This window comes from Varanus komodoensis, unplaced genomic scaffold (assembly GCF_004798865.1).
Source record: "Varanus komodoensis strain SLA01 unplaced genomic scaffold, ASM479886v1 scaffold1, whole genome shotgun sequence".
In the NCBI taxonomy this organism is placed as follows: domain Eukaryota; kingdom Metazoa; phylum Chordata; class Lepidosauria; order Squamata; family Varanidae; genus Varanus; species Varanus komodoensis.
In genome coordinates this window covers 7,414,069-7,436,439 of record NW_025335268.1, presented here as the reverse complement: position 1 = coordinate 7,436,439, position 22,371 = coordinate 7,414,069, and the positions used below count along the sequence as shown (strand labels likewise).

The window sequence follows — 22,371 nt, the reverse complement described above, 5'->3', positions numbered from 1 at the left end:
CAGTACTGTGTGTCTGGCACTGGGGCAGAGGAATGCATAAGGTGTCCATCTGGGGGTGGAAATCCATCAGATTCCTCAGCTTCAGCTCTTCAGACTGCGCCCCAGTTTTCAGCAGGAAAAAGCATCAAATGCATTATTACTGGCCACAAACCTTCAATCTTTGTTTTGAACTGGGGATATTTGTTGAGAACTTCTATTTGCTTCTTCCAGTCGAACTGATTTCTCCAATAAGAGATGACCTTCTTAAGATAAGCTGAGTTAAACCCATAATGAAAGCAGGCATGATCTAAAGACTCAGCCAATCTAGCTTCATCGAGTCTCCTGTGTAAATACTAGAATACAGCAATATATGACAGAAAAGAAGATGAAATTAAATGCATCACATGCCAGTGTAAAGACACTTTTGTCCTTAGTTCATAAATCTATGATGCCACAACAGGAAGGAACATCCTTCTATTTTGTGTGTATCTTTTGTTGTTTTGGTGGCTTCCAACCCCCACAAAAAAGCTTTTTCGACAAAGTTACTGGCTGCACTACAACTACATTTTACTACATTTACATCCAGGCTTTTCCTCCAATGAGCAATGTATATGAACTTGTATATGATCTTCCTTCTCTTCCTTTTATGCTCACAACAACCCTCTGAGGTAATTAGGCTGAAAGTCTAATGCAAATGTTTGGTGTACTGTGTGCCAAGTTGGACTTGTGGCCACAAGAAAGTGGGCCAGAGTCCATGGATCCAAGCTGAAGGAATCCAACAGATTCCCTGCTCCAGAGTGGATTTCTCACACATCCCTACTCCATCCCCACCTTCCCCTGGAAGGGAGCAATCAAGAGTTCTCAGAAATGCAATCTGGCCCTCAGCCTGAAAGAGGTTCAACACTCCCGCCAAGAGCGATGCTTCCCTGTGTTGTGAACCTGTTTGTGACACATTTCCCACCTTGTCCCATTGACTGAAGACTGCCCATTCTCCATTCGTCTTGCAGGCCAGGGGTGGATCCCTGGTGATTGGCTGCTACTTTACAGACTACGGGAGCCGTGGTCCCATATCTCTGGTTGCCCACCCTTGCTGTAAGTTACACAATACTCTTATGTGGGTTTGTTTGATTGCTGTAGAGAAATGGGGAATGCAGTTTGCCTGAACATGCAATGCTCTGAAATCTGGCCAGTTCCCTGTGCCTGAAACTAGTTCAGTCACAGCCACAGGTCCAGAATTTAAAGGCTTGCTCAGAGAACCGAGTGCAGCATCAAGACAGCATGTGTTAAAGCGTACAAATGTTTTAAATAAACAAATAAAGTTGCTAACATTAAGAGACCACTTGGTGTTTTGCCGTTCCCTTTTTTATTTCATTGTTTTAAAGCTATTAACTTCAATGTGTGAAGCAGAAAATAGCCTGATTAACACACTCGGGCAACTGCAACACGTTATGATATTGTTCTCTGTTCATAGCATGGATGACAGGAGGGTCACGTCTAGATTAATATGATACAGCCATGACCTCTGAACTAATCTGCTTGTAGCAATTACTGCTGCAGAGAAAATAACTGCTATTAGCACTTGTGTGACAGGCCTACATTTCTCTGTGTATCATATTTCTATGCTCCTACAGTTCTTGACTTTATTCAAAAATAAGGCTGAGCTTACAAAGCTGGTAGCTTGTTTTAAGCACATTTCACCTGTTCAAATCATTTAGTTTGATGTTCAGAAGCTGATGAGACTGGTTAGAAATGCAACTCTAACCACATTTCCTTGGACAGATGTTCTATTTTAATATTTTTAAGAAAGTATGTTTAGCAAAGGTGGTGTTAGGGGATGCCCTGCTAGGGCTGGTCCCCTGAATCTTTCATTTGGAGGCCTGAATCTCTGGGAGGCCATCTGCCCACCCTCCGACTGTCCATGGGCACTTGCTGAAATAAAAGTAGAAGACCCTGATGATTTCTGTTGCATCTGATTCCCCTGGATTAGCTTGCTTTTTGCCCCCATGGGCATCACATTCTGCTGCCTCTGAACCTCTTTTTATTTTCCCAACATTTTAACATTTAATTGGTTTTATGTCTGATTTTATCATTAATGGTCAGATGCAGCGTGTTGTTTGTTGGTATGTTGTTGTTTTTTGTAAGCTGTCCAGAGACTCTGGTATTGGATGGCATATAAAAACTTTAAATAAATAAATAAACCCCCAATTCTGTTTGAGGTGCTTTTATGAACTCCCTGTCCAAACATCCCTTTTTCCTATACAAGTGTGCTTAGGACACAGAATCCTTTAAAGATATGCACAGACATGAACTTTAGAGCATATGTAAATTAATATATGCATTTTTTGTCCTGTGGACCTGAACTCCAGATGGTTAGGATTGTGCTACGAAGCCCAATATTTCCTGATACTTGTATATCTAGAAGAAAGTGTTCCTTACATTGATCTCAGCCTCTGAAGTTTCCACCTTAAAAGGACGTATAGATGCATCTTCTTCAAAGCCCGGCTTCTCTCCTTTGCCCCACCATCCATCTCCCATGGAAACAGGTTCCTCTTTTTTCTTAGTCAGGAACAGATACATGATGGCCCCAATGCCAACAGCCAACAGTATTCCAAAGTACATGATGACTGCAAAAGAATAATAATGCATTAAGTAATATCTTAATCAGAATATAGCAACCTTTCCAGAAAGACACGCAGAGCAAAAAGTTGAAAAACAAGGTTTGGGTAATACTAAACAGTCACAGCACATACATATCAATTCAGCAACATTCCCAGGGCATGTAAAAATATGTGAGAATGGCACTGGAGGATGCTCTATTAGCACAAAATGATAAACCAGCATTCTAGAGAATCATGGCTTGTAATGAGCAAATAGTTTTCTCTTGTTTAAGTTCTACCAGCACAACTGGCTAAACATTCCAGGAATGGATTGCTTTGCATGTTGTCCAAACTGAGGGTCCTCGCCTGTCACTCTCAAACAAGCCATGGTTTATACAACAAGAACCAACCCTGGTTTGTGATTCTGCCTTGAAAAGGGAGCGCACAGCTTATTTGCCACGAGCAGTTCACTACTGTGTGTGAATAGAGACCATGTAAGATCAGAATGAAAACAAAACAAAAATAGACTGAAACAAAAAGTCTGAAAACCAAGCCACTTCTCTGAGAAGGCACAAGGATTTTGACAGGGCAAACAAACTCCAGTGCAAGTAAAATGCTGAAGGAAAAGCTGTCACTCTCCAAATAACTATAAAGGAGAAACTGTATATTATGGGCAATTAATATCACTTTCAGGCCATCTCCAAGACTGAGGGGGCCCTCAACAACATGCCTTCTTGCAGGCTCACATATGTTGGTGAGTCCTCTTCTAAAACTGATGTCTGCCATGGGACTTATTTTTTTAAAACATACTATTGTGTCATAATGATACACTACTTCTTGTTCTTATGATGTTCAAGCAGCTTCTGGTTCTCATAGTTTCCCATCCCAATAACCTGGAAACGGAAATGTTATGGAGCACTGTAAGAGAAGAAAATGGTTGCAGCAACACAGCTGCTACATTGCTGGCCATCATGTCAAATACAAATTATGATAGGGAGGTGCCTCTGGGCAGGTGTGCCACAATCAGTGATGTGAGCTTGAAGTGTTTCTGTGATGGAAACTGTTCTCACGACTGTATTTTTTTCCCATGGACAAACATTTAGTTCCTACAAATTACCTGGCAACATAATTGATGGATACAATTAGGTAATTCTACTTCTAATTTTCTCAGGTGATTATCTGAAAGAAGTGATTCTGTGCTTGTCTGTGTCTGCACACACACACAGGCACACAAGCCTATTTGTCCAAGAATGGAAATTACACACAAATTCTGCTACACATAAATCTATTCCTGCCCTCACCCCCACTGCAAGCTTTCTTAATTCTGGCAGCTAAATTTAGGGGAATTAAGACTTGTTCTTGTTGATATTACAATTAAGTCAGTGGGAATGGAAAATCCTTGTTGATCTACTGCAAACCTCTTGGAGAACTATGTAGCTTGCACATATTTCTGCCCATATCTGATACAATAGAGGAAGCGTCGCTTCAGCTACAGTCCACATATGGTCCAATGTGGCTTTTCTCCTCAGTTTAGCAGACTTGTTGACTCTCCCAGACTCATCAGCTTTCAGTTCCAGAAACTGGATGTAGTTGTAAATCAATTGGATGTGGCGTACTGTATAACTCTACTCTGCAAGAACAAAAATGCCCTATATTTTCAAACACAAAGAGAGCCCAATTTTAACATAACCAGTCAAGCTGCATTTGTTTTTAATTCAAGGGCAAAACATCTTAAAATATTGACTAATTTTGTGGGGTTCATCTTTAAAAGGCTCCACATCTCATTGTAAACACACATGCAGATAATGGTCTTCTGTAACATTAAATTATTTTGAGAAACTTTTCATGTGAGAAAGTGGAAGCAGGGCTATATTTTAATGAACATCACATTTCAAAGACCCCGAATGTCTTGGGAATTATTAATTACTTCAACACAAAAAATTCTGTAGGGAAGTCATTGTTTATAACACATTTCAGTGCCCAGTCCCTCTTGGGCCAGACACAGTCCTTGCTGGTGTTTTTCCTTAAGAGAATTCAGTGCTTTGATGCTGCTTGGGGAGCAAATAAAATATTCACTGGAAAAAAAATAAAAGGACAGTCTACTGTGTTTACGAGCACAAGCATCTTACTAAATCCCATTTTGTGCATTAATGGCACAGTACACAAACTGCAGTTGCCTTAAGTTTTGACACATTAGAAAAAGGTCGGATTCTAGCCCGAGAACTGAACCTGAGGGGCTAATTAAAGAAGAACATCACGACTGCCAACCATGCATGGCTGTTCACTGCAGGAGAGGTTACGGTAACGAAGGGCGCTTTCACACAGAGCCCTTAAGCTCCTCTGACCCAAATGAAAACGTTTATTATAAACTGTACATCAAGAAAAAGGATCTGTTCTCTAAAATATATTCTATCTTAACAGAATCCTGCATGGAAAAAACTTTAAGAAGAAACTGGAGAATATAACTGGTAGGACATACAGTCACATCTTTATTTTGGAGCCAGCAGTGTCACTGTGTGTTAACTCTATGGAGAATGATTGACAGTGAAGCAGAGTACATAAATCTGGAGAAATGTGGTTACATGCTAAGATGATTTGGTGAGTAACAGCAACATCTAGTATACAGTATGGAATGCAGATCCTTTCAGTGGTGGAAGAGTTATAGCCCTGGTGAGGGGTGCAGCAAAAGAGAGTGGAGAAGGCCTGCTTTTGCCTTGTGTGGGTGGCCAGTGTGGCTGGACTAGGCCTCTCATCTCTGGTTGTGGATCCTTAAAGGCAAGACAGCTTCTCCAAATCCTGTGTGTGTGTGTGTGACCAGCAAAAGGGGGTGGGGGGAGGGGGAGATCGCCAATGGCATTATCTCCAGTGGTTGCTGGCAAAACCACACTTTTTGTTGCCTTGGAGGTGCCAAGTCTGCAATAGGTATTCAGGTCTTACCAAAGTTAGCACCCTCCAGAGACGTTTTATTACAACTCCCATCATTCCCAGCCCATATAAGCAACAGGAATTATGTGAGTTGTAGTCCTCTCACCTGGCTGAGGACAGAACAGCTGGGATTCGCTAGCTTCAAAAACAGGTGAGAGGAGACATGACAGCAGTGTAAAGAATTATGCATGGTGTGGAGAAAGTAGACGGAGTGACATTTTTCTTCTTTTCTATCATTTATTTATTGGATTTATATCCTGCCTTTTCCCTACCAAGAATTCAAAGAGATGTACAGAATTCTCCTGCTCTCGATCCCCACAACAACCACCCCGTGAGGTAAGTTGGGCTGAGAGTCTGTGATTGGCCCAAAATCACCCAGTTGGATCCATGGCTGAGCAGGGCTAGAACCCAGATCACCTGAATCCCAGTCTTGCACTCTTAGCCATTACACCACACTAGCTCTCTCTTAATAATAGAACCCCAAGTATCCCATGAAGATTATACATGGGATATTAAAGACAGCTAAAATGAAGTACTTATTCACACACTGCGTAGTTAAACTATGGAAGTCACTTTTGTAAGTTATAGTGATGGCCCCTGCTTTGGTTGGTTTTAAAGGGAGACTAAACAAATTCTTGGAAAATAAAGTTATCAATAGCTACCAGTCTTGAGAGCTATATACTTCACACACTACCTGCAATATCAGCAGCAGTATGCCTATGTGCAACAGTCGCTGGGGAACTTGGGTGAGAGGGTACTGTTGACTCATGTCCTGCTTGTGGGTTTCCTGTTGGTGGCTGGCTGACCACTGTGAACAGAATGCTGGACTAGATGGACCCTTGGCCTGATCCAGCAGGGCTCTTTTTAAGTTCTTAAGGCTGAAACATCAGGCAAACTGGTTTGTGCAATCCTCCAAACTAGGATTGCAAATTAAGATTAAACCATGGAAGTGCATGACCAGAAGACTCACTCACATAATGCCAAACCATGATGTGACATCCAATGGGAACCAACCTATATAACTGCCCTGATTCCACCTCCCCACACACACACACGCTTGCACAACATAAAGTAACGCATGGCTCCTGCTCCAACAGCATTTTATACTGCTTTTAAAATCAATACTGAATGGATTTTCCACATAACTGCAGGGAAACTCAATGGTAATTTTCGCAACTGCAACACAAAATCATTCAGGTAACAATCCAATGAAAGCTAAGCACTTTGAAATCAATAAAATGTCTTAAGTGCTTAACTTTGGCTGTATCACATCCTTATCCTCAAGTGAAGTGTAGGCATACCTCTGTCTACAGGTATACCTCATTTTATTGTGCCTCGCTTTATTGCACTTCGCATATATTACTCTCTGCAATTATTAGATTGATGTGTGACTTGCTCTATTGCTATTTTTGCTTTATTGCGGTGGTCTGGAACAGAACCCACCACATCTCTGAGGTATGCCTCTATATTGAGATTTGCAGATATAACCCTGTGCCAAGCACGTCATCTATTGGCATGATTTCTCCAGCAGGGGTCGCTCACTTCATGTCTCTGTCTCATAGTTGGGTATCATGATTCTTATTAACTTTTGGTATTGTGATTCTCAAACTCTGTATTTCAGACTTTCTAATTATTACAGTACTGCCAGATGAATGTTGTGGAATTCTCTGATAAGGTCTCGAGGTGGCTAGACAGAGGAGAAATGGTGGATGTGGTTTACTGGAATTTCAGCACGGCCTTTCACAAAGTGCCACATTATATCCTGGCTGAGAAATTGAGGGGTTTTGGGATAGGCAGATGCACTGATGGATTAAGGGCAAGGTTGATGGATCACAAGCAGAGGGTGACTATCAGTGGGGAATCATCAGGATGGCTGCTGGTGATGAGTGGAGTCCTCCAGGGCTCAGTTCTAGGACCAATTCTGTTCAACCTTTATCAATGACCTGGAGGAGGGGATAAGCAGCCTGCTGACTAAATTCGCTGATGATACCAAAGTGGGGGTGGTGGCCACAACTGAGAAGCAGGTGATCCAAATCCAGAAGGACCTGGACAGGCTATGGAAGTGAGGAGGGGACAACAGGATGGCATTCAATGTGGATAAGTACAAGGTCTTGCACTTGGGTCACAGGAACAGGTGTCACAGGTACAAGTGGCTGGAGTGCAGCATTTGTGAAAAGGATCTCTGGGTACTTGTTGGCAGCAGTGAGGGCAGTGTGAGCCAGCAGTGTGACATGGCAGTTAAGAAGACAAACACCACCCTTGGATATATAGCCAGAAGCATGGCTTTCAGATCTAAGGAGGTGTTGATACTGCTGTATACAACTCTGGTGCACCCAGAACTGGAGTACTGTGTCCAGTTCTGGGCTCCACATTATAGGAGAGACATAGCTAGGTTAGAATTGGTTCAGTTGTGAACCAATGCAGGGTCACAAGAAAGGTAGCCAGGTTGGGAGGGATGACATATGAGGAGAGATTGGGGGAACTGGGTCTTCTCAGCCTGGAAAAGGAGACTCTAAGGGCATCTTTTATTGACTTATAGGTATGTGAGGGGATGTCATGTGGAGGAGGGCCGTGACCTGTTCTTCCCTGCAGTGGAGGGCGGGATGCATTCCAATGGGGCAAAGCTCACGGAACCAGGCTTCAGGTTGGACATCAGGAAGTACTTCCTGACAGTTAGGACCACTAGGATACGGTATGGGCTTCCAAGGGAGGTGACTGAGGATGCATCAGTGAGGAAGGGTTGAACAATCACATGTTGGGGATTACATGAGAGGAGCCAGCTGGAGCTGGTGGCCAAATTAGATGGCCCAGGAGACCCCTTCTGACTTATTTTGTTTCTATGTATATTTCTCTATCTGGTTATCTGTGATTTTTGATGTACAGTCATTCTTTTGGGGTGCCACAAACTGTGCCCATATAAGATGTGTGTGTTTTGCCCACTCCACTGGCCAGCCATTCCTCTGTCTCCCTCCCTCCCTCTGGTACCATTAGCAACATTGCTAGGACTTTTATGTGCTGGGATAAAAATGAACAGTTTCTACAAATTTTTTCATACCTATAAAAAGTAATTAACTTAGAAGTGGAAACTAGGAGAGAGGGAGAGGGAGAGGGAGAGGGAGAGGGAGAGGGAGAGGGAGAGGGAGGGAGGGAGGGAGGGAGGGAGGGGGAGAGAGAGAGAGAGAGAGAGAGAGAGAGAGAGAGAGAGAGAGAGAGAGAACCCCATCCAACTACCAAGTTGGTATTTTTAAAAACTTCAACAATTCATGATGATGATACAGAGTGTGAACACTTTTCCAATACTGCTCCATATTGCACATGCAAATGAATATCTGTAAAACAATCACAAGCATCCAGAGGGCAAAAGACAAAACAAACAGAACACAGATTGAATGAAAATAAAAGGACAAAACAGAACCAGCATATCAGCCAAAACTCAAGAGTCAACTGTAAGCATGCCCAGGTGTTTTGATTTTTCATTTGACTTGCTTTTTCTAACCATGGATTTCTTGCTAGATTACAACTGGCTTTTGAACGTCCTCTTGCCATGTGGCATTAGGTAGAGGCAGGGAATGGGGGAAATAGTGTTTGAGAAACACAAGCCCTGCGGGTGCAAAGCATACCTTCAATCCGGGCCAATGAGCTGTTTTGATGTTCATTTTATAGAGAATTATGTACCAACTCTTACCTCGACACAACTCTGATATTCAAGGCAACAGGGAGGGGACTACTCCCTGAACTAAATGTGTGCATTTAAATAACAGTTCGTATGTCCTTGTTTTGTGATAGCTAAAGCATGCACCTGTCAATTTATTTGAAGTGTTTGTCAAAAAAGATTTGGCCAGCTAGCTGATCAAATACAACTACCGCCAGAGCAGTCTTCTCCAACCTTCAGCTGTTTTTGGGCCTCAAGTCCCATCATTTCTAACCAGCATGGCCAATGGTCAGAAATGCTGAGAACTGTAATTCAAGATATTTGGAGGGCAACAAGTTGGGGAAGTCTGCTTATAAACAATAGCCTTATGACACAAAATAATCCTTGATTGATATGCTAATCCCCCCACCCCCATAGGATAGCTGTTATTATAAAACAGTGACCCTAAACCAAAAAAATGGGTAGGGCCAGATCCAGTGTTTGTTGAACATAGGTCTCAAATCAATGAGGCAAATCATGACTAATTAGTTCCATTGATTTCAGTGGGAGCTAAGTTCAAATAAAGTAGGTTGGATTCAACCCACAGTGTGTTTTATAATGTTTTCATTCTGTTGAGCCCTCATGTAGGGAATGTACATAATTCCCTACACATTCTCACAGTGACCTTGTAAGGTAGGTTAGGATGAGCAAGTGTGCCTGATCCAAAATCGCCTTTGAGTTTCATGGCCATGTGAGGATTTTAATTGTGTCTCCCTGGTCCACACACTAGATGAATGTTTCCCAGCTTGGTGTACTCCAGATGTGTTGGACTATAACTCCCATCATTCCCAACTGTGATGCCTGGAGGATGCTGGGATTTGCAAGCCAACACATCCAGAGAGCACTAGGTTGAAGGCTGCTGGTGCAGGAAATACTGAGCAATGGCTTAATACTTCGGCAATGAGATTACAATGTTCCTATAATATGGCCTTTCCCTAGAGACCAAATCAACAGGGGCAAGCCCAGAATAGAGAATCATTCAGTGAAGGAGCAGGCAACCTCCTCCAAGGGTGGATACCTGGGCCCCCACACAAGGCTGGATTGTTTGATCCTTGTATCACCAATGGCGCACTAGCCACTCTAAGGTTAAGCTAAAGGGCCGCATGACATGGTAAGACACACTGCAGAGTGAGCTACATAGTGTGCTTATAAGCCACCCTACCTAAAAACAACCCATCATGGCACCAAGGCGCGGCAGACGGCTGCTTGGCAAGAGAAGCCGTTTGGCCAGTCCTGCCGAGTGGCTAGCCAGAGAGTGCCACTCTCTGTCATTTTGTGCCACTGTCAAAAGCTTCACTACTCTGCTCCCCTTCGGGGCTGGAGTGGGCAGTCATCTGGGAAAGAAGCGGTGCTGCTCACCAGACCTCTCCCCACTCCATACACACTAACTGGAGGAGTGAGAATCAGCTGGGCAGCAGAGCCCAGCTGGAGGCTGTACACCTCAGTAGATTCTCCCTCTGCTCCCCCTCATATGGGTGAAGGAAACACTTTCTGTACACAAGCAGGAAGGTGACCATCAGCTGCATAGGGGGCCCTGGCTGGGGGCTGCACACTTCTGTGGATTCCACCCTTTCTTGTCCTCACTGGTGAAAGAGCATCAGTATCTTGACACCTATCCAAGTGCCTTTCTGGCAAGTAGCAGCCAATCCCCCCCCCCCCCCCCAATTTTGCCTGAGTGGGTATCAGGCACACCCCACCTGCTCCAAGTGCTCCCCTCTGGAGCAGGAGGCAAGGAGGCCTGATCAGCCCATTGTCTCTGCTGTGCTTCAGGGCATGAGGCTTATTTATGCAACAGGGACCGCCTGGCAGGCATAACTCAGTTCAGGATTGCAGCTGTCAAAGAGAGGAGCCTCACACCTCCCCATGGTGCCTTCTGGGATGCCCCCGGAGGACTGAGAGGGAAGGAGATGGTTGGAGGGTGGTCAGTAAACCCACTGAGGCTGATCATCTGCCAGGTTGTCAAGGTAAAAAACTGAACTGTGGTAACCAGGCAGGGTTGCTTATCATGATGCGTGAACCTGGTCATTGTATGAACAAAGTCAATGAATGTATGTAAAATGTACTAAAATATGTAACAGGTTTAGTTCTTTTTCTTCAAGGACCCTAACAGCTTCAAGGACCCTAATCAGGTTAGGGCTTGTGGCACTTGGGGCTGAAAATTGCCCCCTGCTGCTAGTCAACCTCGGAGGAAGATCCCATTTGTACCAGTGCTAGTACTGGGGTGTAGATTTTCCTCATGACTGTGACAGCGGGATAAGTTAAATTCCTTCTCTTCCTTCTGATCTTGAACTCACGAAACCATATCCACCATGGCTGTTTTAAAAAGCAATTACATGAATTGCATTTACCTATTAATGTATTTTTAGTCTGGCCCTTGATGCATCCTGGGTAATACATGGTTTGGAAACAGCTGCTCTATGGATACAAGTCCTTGTTACAAGCTGGCATCTACTAGGCTTCTCCAGTTGATACAGGCCACTCTCAGCAACATTACACTTCATGGAACCAAATACTTCATGCAAAGTTTTCAAATATTTTCACTTTTAGAAGTTATCACCAAAGCCATATCCAAATCTTCAGCACAGAAAGACTGTGTAAATGCAGCCCTTTAGAGTCATATCCTCTTGCTATTAGTTCGAAAAGGCTTCAAGCGCACAGAACCCGAGAACATACAAAGCAGAATCTGTGTGTTCAGGCAACTTACAAAAGCACTCTATCTGCTCCATGAGAGTTATGGAGCTTTAATTAGATTCATCAGCACAGAGGGATACCATTAGGGACTACTAAGCAGAAGTGTTCAAATAAAAGAAGGATGGGAAATATCTTCAATATTAATTAAGAGCACACAAATCCTCTTTGGAGAAAGGGCAAAGGTAAATGGGTTCCACTTTTTATTTTCTGAGTGTCTTCTCTCTGGCAGTTCTGGATGTAATTGAAAGAGTTTACTCCATGCTGGAGAGCACTGGTGTCATTTATTCCCACGTTGGGTGGGATGACCATACCAGCTGTAAAAAGCCGAAAACCTCTGAATTGCCTTGGCTGTTTGCTGTCTCCTGAATTTGTGGACAGTCGTAGGATTTATGCATCTCTTAAACCTGTGAGGCAGACTTGAATAAGCTGAGATGTGTGTGATTCACCATTTAAGCTTTCTGTGGACCAGTTGGTGTCAATGGGCATGGTGATACCTCACCCTTTTTGCTTCTCTCTGTGATGAAAGAGGCACAGAGGGACTCCACCAAAGCTCTTGCATTAGAATCCCTTCTGGCAGTGGGAGAGGTCCCGAGGTGAATCCCTGCTGTCATTTTCAATTTCAGATTCCTTCCCAGGGAGCTCCATGGGCCAGACATTGCATATCCACCTCTTAAAAGAAAATAATCCCCAAATCATGTCCATCTGCATTCACAATTACAACATCCTTAATATAGACTTTCTACTAATGCCAAGTTTCTTACCTGTTACAAGCTCTTTTGATAACTTGCAATGCTGAATTTTGTAAAACTGCACTGTAAGTATGCGGCAGTCCTTAATGCTTGGATAAACATAATTTAAATTAACCCCTAACCTCTTGAATGAGGTAAAGGCAATTTTGAAAGCCTGATTTCATTTATTACTTTCCAAGTTTAGATTTATAGCTAAAACTAATACCAGAATGATGGACCAATCAGCTAGACAAATATAAATCCTATACAATTTTTACACACTAACGAGGTGAACAATTTCTGGGTTTGATCACCTACCTCACAGCAAACTAGTAGCAATGTGGGCTGCCCTGAGGCAGTGCAGGTAATGGACAGTGTAGGTAATGATCAGAGAGGAGTCCTCTGGATGTTATACCTGTAGTGTGAAAGGGGCAACACCTTGGGCTAAGCAAGTAAATACCATGTCATGTAGAATAGAAAGGGTTAAACTACTGTCCAGCTGGATGATGTCATCAGGAAGAGACAGCTGTACAGGAAGGGAAGAGATATAACAAACTTGGGAAAAATCAGACTGCCCCCCCTTCTGTTAATTTATTAATTTACTTCAATATTTATTTAGTTGATTTATTACTCTGTTATGAGCTTCAACTTAATTTCATTTGGGGAAAAGGATGCAGTTGAACAATATATTTTTGCCATACATTTTAATTTCCCTACTATTCCATTTCTATAAAAGGTAAATTACATAGGCTTCAAAAATTAATCACAGCTCCATAGTGCTTAATAAGCCCTGCCTGGCAACAGAAGTGGTAAACTCAGAACAGCAGTGCCCATCTTAACGCACAGGTGTCAAAGAGAATTGATACATGTGCTGTTTCCTCTACAAAAAAGGATCCCTGTGATCTTTTAAAAGAAGGCAAAGCCAGTAGCATCTCCAATGTGGTGCCCAGCAAAAAACTTACTAAGCTCTCTTTAGTCTCTATACATGGATTTGTACAAACTTCTAGCAATGAAAACACATGAAATGCATGCAATTTTCTAGCATTTCTACAAAGGCAGGCCAAGTATCCAAATAGGTATCCATTTGAATGCAGTGTATATATGCAACCTGTAAAATATTGAAAGCATTGCAATAGTTTGTACTGTACTGTAGAAATATTTATTCTTCTAATGTAATACCAGTCTTTTAGCTGTAAAAAGGCTACAAATAATCTTTTCCATATAACAGCTGAGCATGTTATAGCATGTCATGCAACAGTTGAGCATGAACATCAGCAATTAAGGACTGTTCCAATGCAAAATTTATCTGTACAATAACCTTGCCTCAAATGAAGCAAGTACTCAACCCTGCCAAAATATATATTTAAAAGCTTCATTAGCTGTTTGCACTGCTAGCAATTAGCTGAATTAAGCAATCCCATAAACAGGGATTGCAAAGTCCAACAGACATGAACCAAACATTTTGGCTGAATAAGGCACAGCACAGATGCAACAAGCAAGCACAAAAATGACTCATTAGGCCTTTTGTCGTAGTGCCCACAGCTGTTTCTCAAATTCTCAGGTGTGCCTGGGGATCCAAAATTGCTGGGACCTCCCCTTTAAAGCAATATATAATAACTTGTACCTTGACTTTTAGCTAGAGTGCAACCAGTCTCAACCAGTCCCTTGTCAACATTAACAAACACAACACATCTCATGAAGATATATTATCCCATTACCTTTTTAAAAATGAATGAATATACTATTAATTTTGATAACACATATATCAGTGATGCTCAAGAGGTCATTCTGGTGCTCTGCATATTCTGTTTGATTTATGTGGAGTTACTTCTTGCTCTTGTAGGGTTATATTCTTTTTGTTCTTCCAGCCTGCCTTTTGAAGTACTTCCTTGATTCCCTTTGGCTTGGTTGCTGGCAATAAGAGGTTTAACCCAAAATATGCTCATATTTTTGGCATTCTAGTCCTGCCTCTCTTGTCTTTGGCCTCCAAGAATGCTTCTGCAAAATGGAATTCAGACCCCTTGCCGAAAGATGTTCAGCGCCTCTGCTGTAATCCATCCAAACACCCAGTTTCTGATTACCAAAGATAATACATAGCAGGTATGCTAGCAAGTATGTGACAACTAGTTACAAATTGTCTTCACAACTCACCCCCCTCATAAACTAAAACCAATGGGTAAAAGGATATTTAGGTTTAATGAGAGAAGATGGTATTGACAGGTCAAGCCTGGAACATACGTAGTGTAACTCAAGATTGGCAAGACTAAACATTTCTTAATCAAGCAACTTACTTCCATACCTCATACATTTGGGCCAGTGAAGAAAAGCTGCATACAGAACTATGGATATTGTTCACACATACAGACTGATTGTAAGCAAACAAAAAAAAACCAATTGCATTAATAGCATGATTTAGTCAATATAAGGTATCATCCAATGGGGCCACTCTGCCTCCCCCGATTCCAAGAAGTGCTTCCTGCAATGAACTCAGAAACAAGCAGAAACACTTGTTCCTGGAACTGGGGTGATCAGCAGAGCTCTCTTCTACAAGGTCTGCTGATCTGTGCTTTCTCAGAAACAATTGTTTGGGCTCATTTTTAATTGCTTCAGTAACCGTTAAGTTCCCACTGCACAGGTTTAATGGGCAGGCAGTACTGGATACTGCCCATTGCACTGCAAGAAGCTTTATGGCAAGAATTTGCATACATCTGTATTCCAAATGTATCATTTCACAGTATCAGAGTATATGTGAAAGATGGACAGGTTAGGTTGGCCTATTTCTCTGCTACTGTGTTCAGATTCTATTTTAATCAGAGCTCTCTGGAGAGAAAATGTCAAAACTCAAGCTGGGTTCCAATAAACTCAACAGGACCCCAAAATGCTGTGTGTCATTTACCCTGTCCTTTTGAGTGTATTTAGTTAGGCAAAAAATAGAAAATAGAAAAGTAAATAAAAATAAAATTCTGATGATCGAACACTCAAATGTATTTTCCTCTCATTCAATATAAATTTCAGGGGTAAGGGCTTGTGAAAGAATAAGGTCACAAGATTCCCTGTGAGTAAACAGCTCCACAGAAAAGGTTTAGCTCTATTAGTCTTTATTCAAAGCAGTAAGAGCAACAGGATATCTTCCCCAACTAGGTGCCATCCAGATGTGAAGATCTATAACTCCCATCAACCAATAAGTAAAGCAAACAAGTTACTATCAATACTTCTAAGCAAGACACATTTGAAGATAAAACACAACTCAAACCAAAAGCAGGCTCAGAAAGGCATTCTAGGAACTGTACTTTTAAACCCACACGATTAGAACACGTGTTGAGTTGCTTTGCATTTTTTGGGAAGGACATACTGATATTCCTTATTGGAATCATCTCTTCCTAACAGCTTAATATGGTGGGAAAATACAAAGCTCTTTAAAAGAAAGAGCAGCTTCCATCCTGACTTCAAACAGCAAAGGTGTACAAAAGTAGTGGAACAAGCCACCAAAACCCATCCCTCTACTTAAGCATGTTTCAAGGGATGGCTGGAGAACAAACATCTCTAAATCTATGGTCAGCCTCTAGCAAACGTTTGGTGTCCTGAGCTAGAACAGAAAAAATACACTGCAGAAACTTTAGGTAATTTAGCCATTTTGAACGTGCAAAGTTCTACTAATATGAAGGTGGAGTTATCCATATAAGCTATTTCACTGCTCCTACCTCTTCCCATTTCACTTCATCCAGTTCTCCTTGGGACATTACGTCTTTTCTTCAAAGCGGAAAATCCCTGGAATTCAGCTTTTGCTCACTGCTATGCAATGATAAAAGGCACTGTTTTCAAAACTTCTCACACAACAGCTAAGGTAAAGTTACAGGGAGATCAGCAATCTGCAATGTCCATGGCAGACTTTTAACACCTTTAAGTATGCAGCTTTGCAAGTTAACTTACACACAGCAGAGAAAGGAACAAGGTTAATCCACCACCTCATTCCCCTGCTTGCACCGTAGTTCCACAATCCCCTGAATTTTCTAGAAGAAAAGGATGTAGGATGTAGCTCAGATTACTTGTTCTTTAATCCTTGAGTAGTAATCCAGACAGAAAAGATTGAGAGAAAATCCATAGACATTCAATCATCTAGTAATCTTCTGGAGTACAATTCCAAACTTCATGTCTGGGCAATAGAACTACCAGCACAAGTTACTGGGTTCTTATACTGGCAGAAACTCAGTGTGGAAATTCTGGATATACTAAAGCTTTGCCTGCCTCTGATGTTTGCTTGAGCTGTGGTGACAAAACACCAATTAAAGTTGCAGTCAATAAATGATGAACAAACAAGTATCCATACCAGCCTTTCCAGGAGCTTAGAAATGTTATTTAACTATGATGACAGCTTACTGATTGCATTTTCTGCCACTTAGAGATAAGACAGAGACCAGCAGTCTTTAGCAGTGGTGGCAAACCTATGGCATGCGTGTCACAACAGGCACCCAGAACCCTCTCTGTCAGCATGCAAGCCAAGTTGCGTCAGCATTGCCCCAGCAGCCGAACATATGCCTATGCATATGCACACATAGGGGCCATGCGCATGCTCAGAAAGGAATAGTGGTGCCAGGTGATGATGTCATGAGCCTCAACTTATTAGCCATGACTCATCCGAGCTTTCGTATGGCCAGTCAGTGCGCTGCCAAGGAGAGAGAGAGAGAAAGATTTGCTTCGACTGGCTGTGAGTTGTTTTTTCTAAACTAAACCCTCAGCTTTCAGGTTTTATTGCAGTATTGGCACTTTGCGATAAGTAAGTGGATTTTGGGTTGCAGTTTGGGCACTGTTTCTAAAAGGTTCGTCATCACTGGTCTATAGCATCCTATCAAAAGTTGGTTCATGGAACTTCTAGCAGGGGTGGTGGCCAGTTACGGATCACCCACCTTCAAGAACGTCCGTTAAATTAATCTTACCTAGCATTTAGAAGTCAATATGCAGAGTAGACTTATGTAGGTCTACTCAGAAGAAAATCCTATTCAGTGGGATTAAGAGCTTCTCTACATGAGGAATTTATTGTGATTCCTCACTCAAAGTAGTTTGTGAGAGTGTTACACAATGTTGTCATTTTCTGGACCTTTTTCCATGTTTTACAGTCATTTTCATGTTTGTTTTGAACAGAGTGAGGACAATCATGTATTATTTCCTAATCTTCTAATAAGATGCTATGAGAAATTGATGTATTTTTATAATTCTGCTGTATCATAGCTATACCACAGAGCCACCTTTGTGTAATGGAATATACAGAATATACAATAATACATGAGAAAACACTAATTTCTAAGGAGTTGGAAGTGTCTGCTCCAACAAAAACTACCCTCCATCCAGGCTTCCTGCAACAACTAAAACCTGCACGTTCTCTTTAAGTTGTACACACAAAATACAGGCATTCCACAAGCCCCTTCTAGACCTTAGCAAATTGCAGTACTACTTCAATCAACTTTACATCCTCCCCCATACCCAATTTCCCTACAATAACTAACAAACAGATGACAATACTGGGCTATACTGCAGAGTTGTCATCTGCTACTCTGCCCTCACCCCCCATCAAATGGGAATAGTCAGGCTACTTTGCAGAACTGCTATAACCACACTTTCTCAGCTAGAGCCCTGACTTCCTGTACATTTTATATAATAATGAACATTATCTGCATACATTTTAAGGGAACTTTTTAAATGTTTACTGCCAGGGCTTCCTGGAAGAGCAGCCATGAGAATGTACACTCGGATCCGCAGGAAGACACCTTCACCTTGAAACTCAGCAGGTTTACTGGTGAGAACAAACCAGTAAACCGCTCTGCAGAGTACAAACCTACAACAGTGTTGTAAGGTAGCAGTGTGCCAACCAACTACAAAATTCCAGAATATACACAGGGTATTTTATAGGTTTGGAGTCACTTACGCAGGAGCAGGGTTGATGCTGAGCAAATAATGGGCACATAATGTATTCCTAGTCAAAACAATGTGAGAAATCTGCAGAGGCGACCTAACACAAAAGTACAGCAAGTATCGGTGATTACAGGATGTTGGCATGACAATCTGAAAGGCTCATGAATCATTGCAGGTCTTGGGTGTGAGCTTGAACATGCATGATTACAACATGACAAGAAAAACCCGTCAGAGCAGCTTTGCTTCTGCTTGCAGAAGAATGGGCCCAATTTACTTTCCTTGGTAGCTGCATTCTGCAGAGCATTAACTTTGCAACTAACTATAGCAGCCACCTTGGGCGAGCAGAGTCTCAGTCTCTTAAAGGGGCAGATGGTAAAGCTTCAAAGAAAAAAGAGCCTTGGACTTGTAATTCTGGTTCTTTCTGGGCAACAGGAACAAGGACACTGCAGGTTTGATTTTATATCACAAAGGTACCTATTAGCAACCTTTCTCTATAAAGATTTATTTGGATTTCCCCAACAATACTGACTCAGAAAAAAAATATACAGGAGTTGGAAGGATCCTTGCTCTTACCTTTAGTTTTTGGTAGACACAATAACATGACTTCTGGGGGTAGCATTCACTTCCCGGGGCCTCACCACCACAGCTTTGTGACGAGCAGACACTGGTTACATTAAAGGTTGCTACGACTTAATTCATTGACTAAAGGACAGATTCTTCTTGCATGGAAAATGAATGAGCGGAACCGTGGCTGTACCCTTCCCCTCCCATCTCTGGTTCTGCAAGGGCTACAGCTTTTTTTGTAGTACAAACTGAGACTCTAGAGATAATGGATCATGGGGTGGGGGCGTTCAACTTCTCCCACCCTTCTGTGCACAAGCATGAGGGTTCTCCAGTCTACTCTTGAGTAGCCTGAATCCCTCACGGTAGATTGGTTTTGGATTCCTATCAGCTCTTTCCAGCACGGTCAATTCTGGGAATGTTGGGAGATGTCGTAGATTTGGGAAATCCTTTCCGTGGCATGGAAAAGCAAGCACCTTTGGCGCTATTTGCAGTATTTATTGCTGTTATTGTTACGTGCCGTCAAGCCGTCTCCGACTTATGGCGACCCGATGAGTGACTCCAATATGACCTTTCCTTGACTGACCTGCTCGGCTCTTCTAAACTGCCGTATTTGTGTCTTATGTGAACGCTGCGGTTACCAGTGCGGGATCAAACATGGTTGTTTTATGAATCACATTGCTAAGCCTTGAGTGTGGGAAAAAAAGTCTCTCAACATTCTCTGCGGCTCCCCGCCTTGTTCATCCCCGCCGCCTACACAAAAAACAAAGGCGAGCGGACATACATCAACAGTGACACCCCTATAACTACAACTAACACACTGAAGCCTTGCGAGGGACGCTCATCACCTCTGCAGTCGCCCGTGCTGATAAACTCGGATGCCGCAATTGACAGAGAGGGTTCTGGGAGATGTAGTCCCTACGGGTAACGATAACATCGCCGTGTCCTCTCTGACCCCATGAGCATGCTTTAACCGGCAGCACTTGGCTGGCCATTGGAGAGTACTCAAATCAAAGGAGGTTGAGTTTAACATTTTACTTCGTTTTGCATTCGATTATGGTTTTTATTTTTTTGCACTTTTTGTCAGTGGTCTTGGCTGATTTCCGAAAGTCAAAATAAGAACTAATACGGCCATCCTATACGCACTTACCTGGTTTCGCCACCGCACACAGCTTGCTAAGGGGATGCGATCCGATGCCTGCTTAGAAGGAAAAAAGACCTACAGCTCTCAGTCACGGCTGGCTGGGGCATACTGGGAGTTGTAGGGCTTTTTTCACCTAAACATGCCTAGGGTCTTGCCCTTAGCCGCTTAAGACAGCTCCTGTTCCATTTTGATCACTCACAGTGTTCTGGTTTATTTATTTATTTTTTGTCTGAAGTTCTAAGGGAAATGAGGTTTGGTCCTCTCCAGATTTCTCTGTGCTGTATGAGCAACGCTTGCCTTCCTTAACCCTATTAGCATTATATGGGGGAACAAAAGATATTAATGGCAAGAAAGAGTTTGAGTGGTGAGGCAAGAACCCAGAGTCACTACAGGAAGATGGGTGGGGTATAATAGGAACAGTATGTGTGATGGAATAAAAGGAGGCAGTAGGGATAGGACTGACAATTGTTTTAAGACACGGGAAGAAATGAACGTGTTTGTTTTCTGAAGGATAGGTGCACCTTTTAGACATTTTGGCACTGGAGCTCAAGTCATACTCTTTCTTAATGCAGCCTTCCTCAACTTGGTGCCTTCCAGATGTTTTGGACTGTAACTGCCAACATGCCTAACTCACTGGCCATGGTAAAATGGACTGACAGGAATGTAGCCCAACCTTTCTGGTGGTGGCTCTTAAGTATAAATCCAGACAGGAAGGGAGAAGGTAAGAAAGATGGTGTAAGACATCCATGTAACATAAATAGCAGCTACAAAATTAGCAAGTTATCCACTGTTTATTAGGCTTCCATTTAAGAGATGTAGGGGAGAAGAAATGGCAGAATGTCAGATACTTCCCAAAGTAGTTTCCAGCCACTGAGTGCATGTTTAACTTCAAGCAATGTGTTGATTCAAGCATCTGATGCTTGCTGGGTGTACTATTCCCATTCTCTTTATAGCTACTGGGACTGTCAAATGAACCCTTGGTATGGAGCAAGAAAATAAACGCAAGGACCTCCCTGGGGCTCCAAGATGTAAAAGATCTCTACAAGAATAGAATTAAATGCACATCATAGTGTCTAAATACTTAACCAATCAATGGCTTGATTTGCAACAGAAAAGATCCTCATATGGTTTCCATTAAGTATCTTCAAATCCATTCCAGATAAACCACCCACATGATATAAGACATGGAATGACTATTAAAATTGTCAGACAACAATGGTAAATGGAATCCTTTTTATTCCTTTCTGGTAAAGACAGACTCTTTTAGAAATTAAAAATAAACAGCCACCACATGCAGGATTCTGGAGTGCTCCTTTGGAAGGCAAGTTGTCCACATGCAGTGGATTACCATAATAGGCTGCTATTTTTCCTGTTCCTGTTTTTCTATTCCTGTTCCCACCTCAGCTATTTTACTCAAAGACCTGCAGTAGTAGTACTCCACCTGTGCAACACACTGATTGATACATGCAGCTGGTCAAGAATAGTGCAGGTGGGAAACCACCTTTATGGGAACCTTCTTCATATATAAAGGTAAAGGTAAACGTAAAGGTCCCCCCACCCCAAATGCTGGGAATGACTTGATGGCAAAAGAAGGAGACAGCAAAGGATGAGATGGCTAGATGGAGTCAGTGAAGTAGTCGGTGTGAGCTTAGGCGGACTCCGAGGGATGGTGGAGGAGAGGAAGGCCTGGAGGAATTTTGTCCATGGGGTCAGGATGGGTCACAACTAGCAACAATAACAAATGTAATCATGCTGGCCAGTCCCCATTAGCCATCTTGCTGCCCTGTTTTGGACCATCTTAAGTTGCTGGACTTTTTCAAAAACATCCCTATATATACACCACACTGCAGTAATCTAGGAGTAATTATCAGAAGATGGATAATTATAATTAGGCCATCTCTGTTCAGCTAAGGACAGAGTTGATATAGCAGCCTACACTCTATGCCACTGAATCCAACTGTGCTTCTACTGACAATGCTGAATCCAAGGGCACCCTCAAACTATAAACCTGAACTTTGAGGGGGAGTGGAATCCCCATAGAACAGGTTGAATGTCACCCATCCAGATAAGTGAACCACCCACTAACAATACCTCCATCCTGTCTGAATTGTTTCCTAGACCTCATTAATGTGCCTAGGCACTGATTTA

The 22,371-nt window shown here is 42.4% G+C and overlaps 1 protein-coding gene across 1 annotated transcript in view; it reads right to left on the bottom strand.

Annotated features, from left to right (window-relative positions):
• EPHX1 (epoxide hydrolase 1) overlaps positions 1 to 22,371 on the bottom strand; it is a 38,066-nt gene extending 15,695 nt beyond the window's left edge. The window contains exons 1-3 of the mRNA XM_044434551.1: positions 19,092 to 22,371; positions 2,416 to 2,603; positions 152 to 332 (exon numbers count right to left, since the gene is read on the bottom strand). Coding sequence (XP_044290486.1) covers positions 152 to 332; positions 2,416 to 2,603; positions 19,092 to 19,137 — 415 coding nt within the window. The 5' untranslated portion in view covers positions 19,138 to 22,371. The remainder of the gene's footprint in view (positions 1 to 151; positions 333 to 2,415; positions 2,604 to 19,091) is intronic.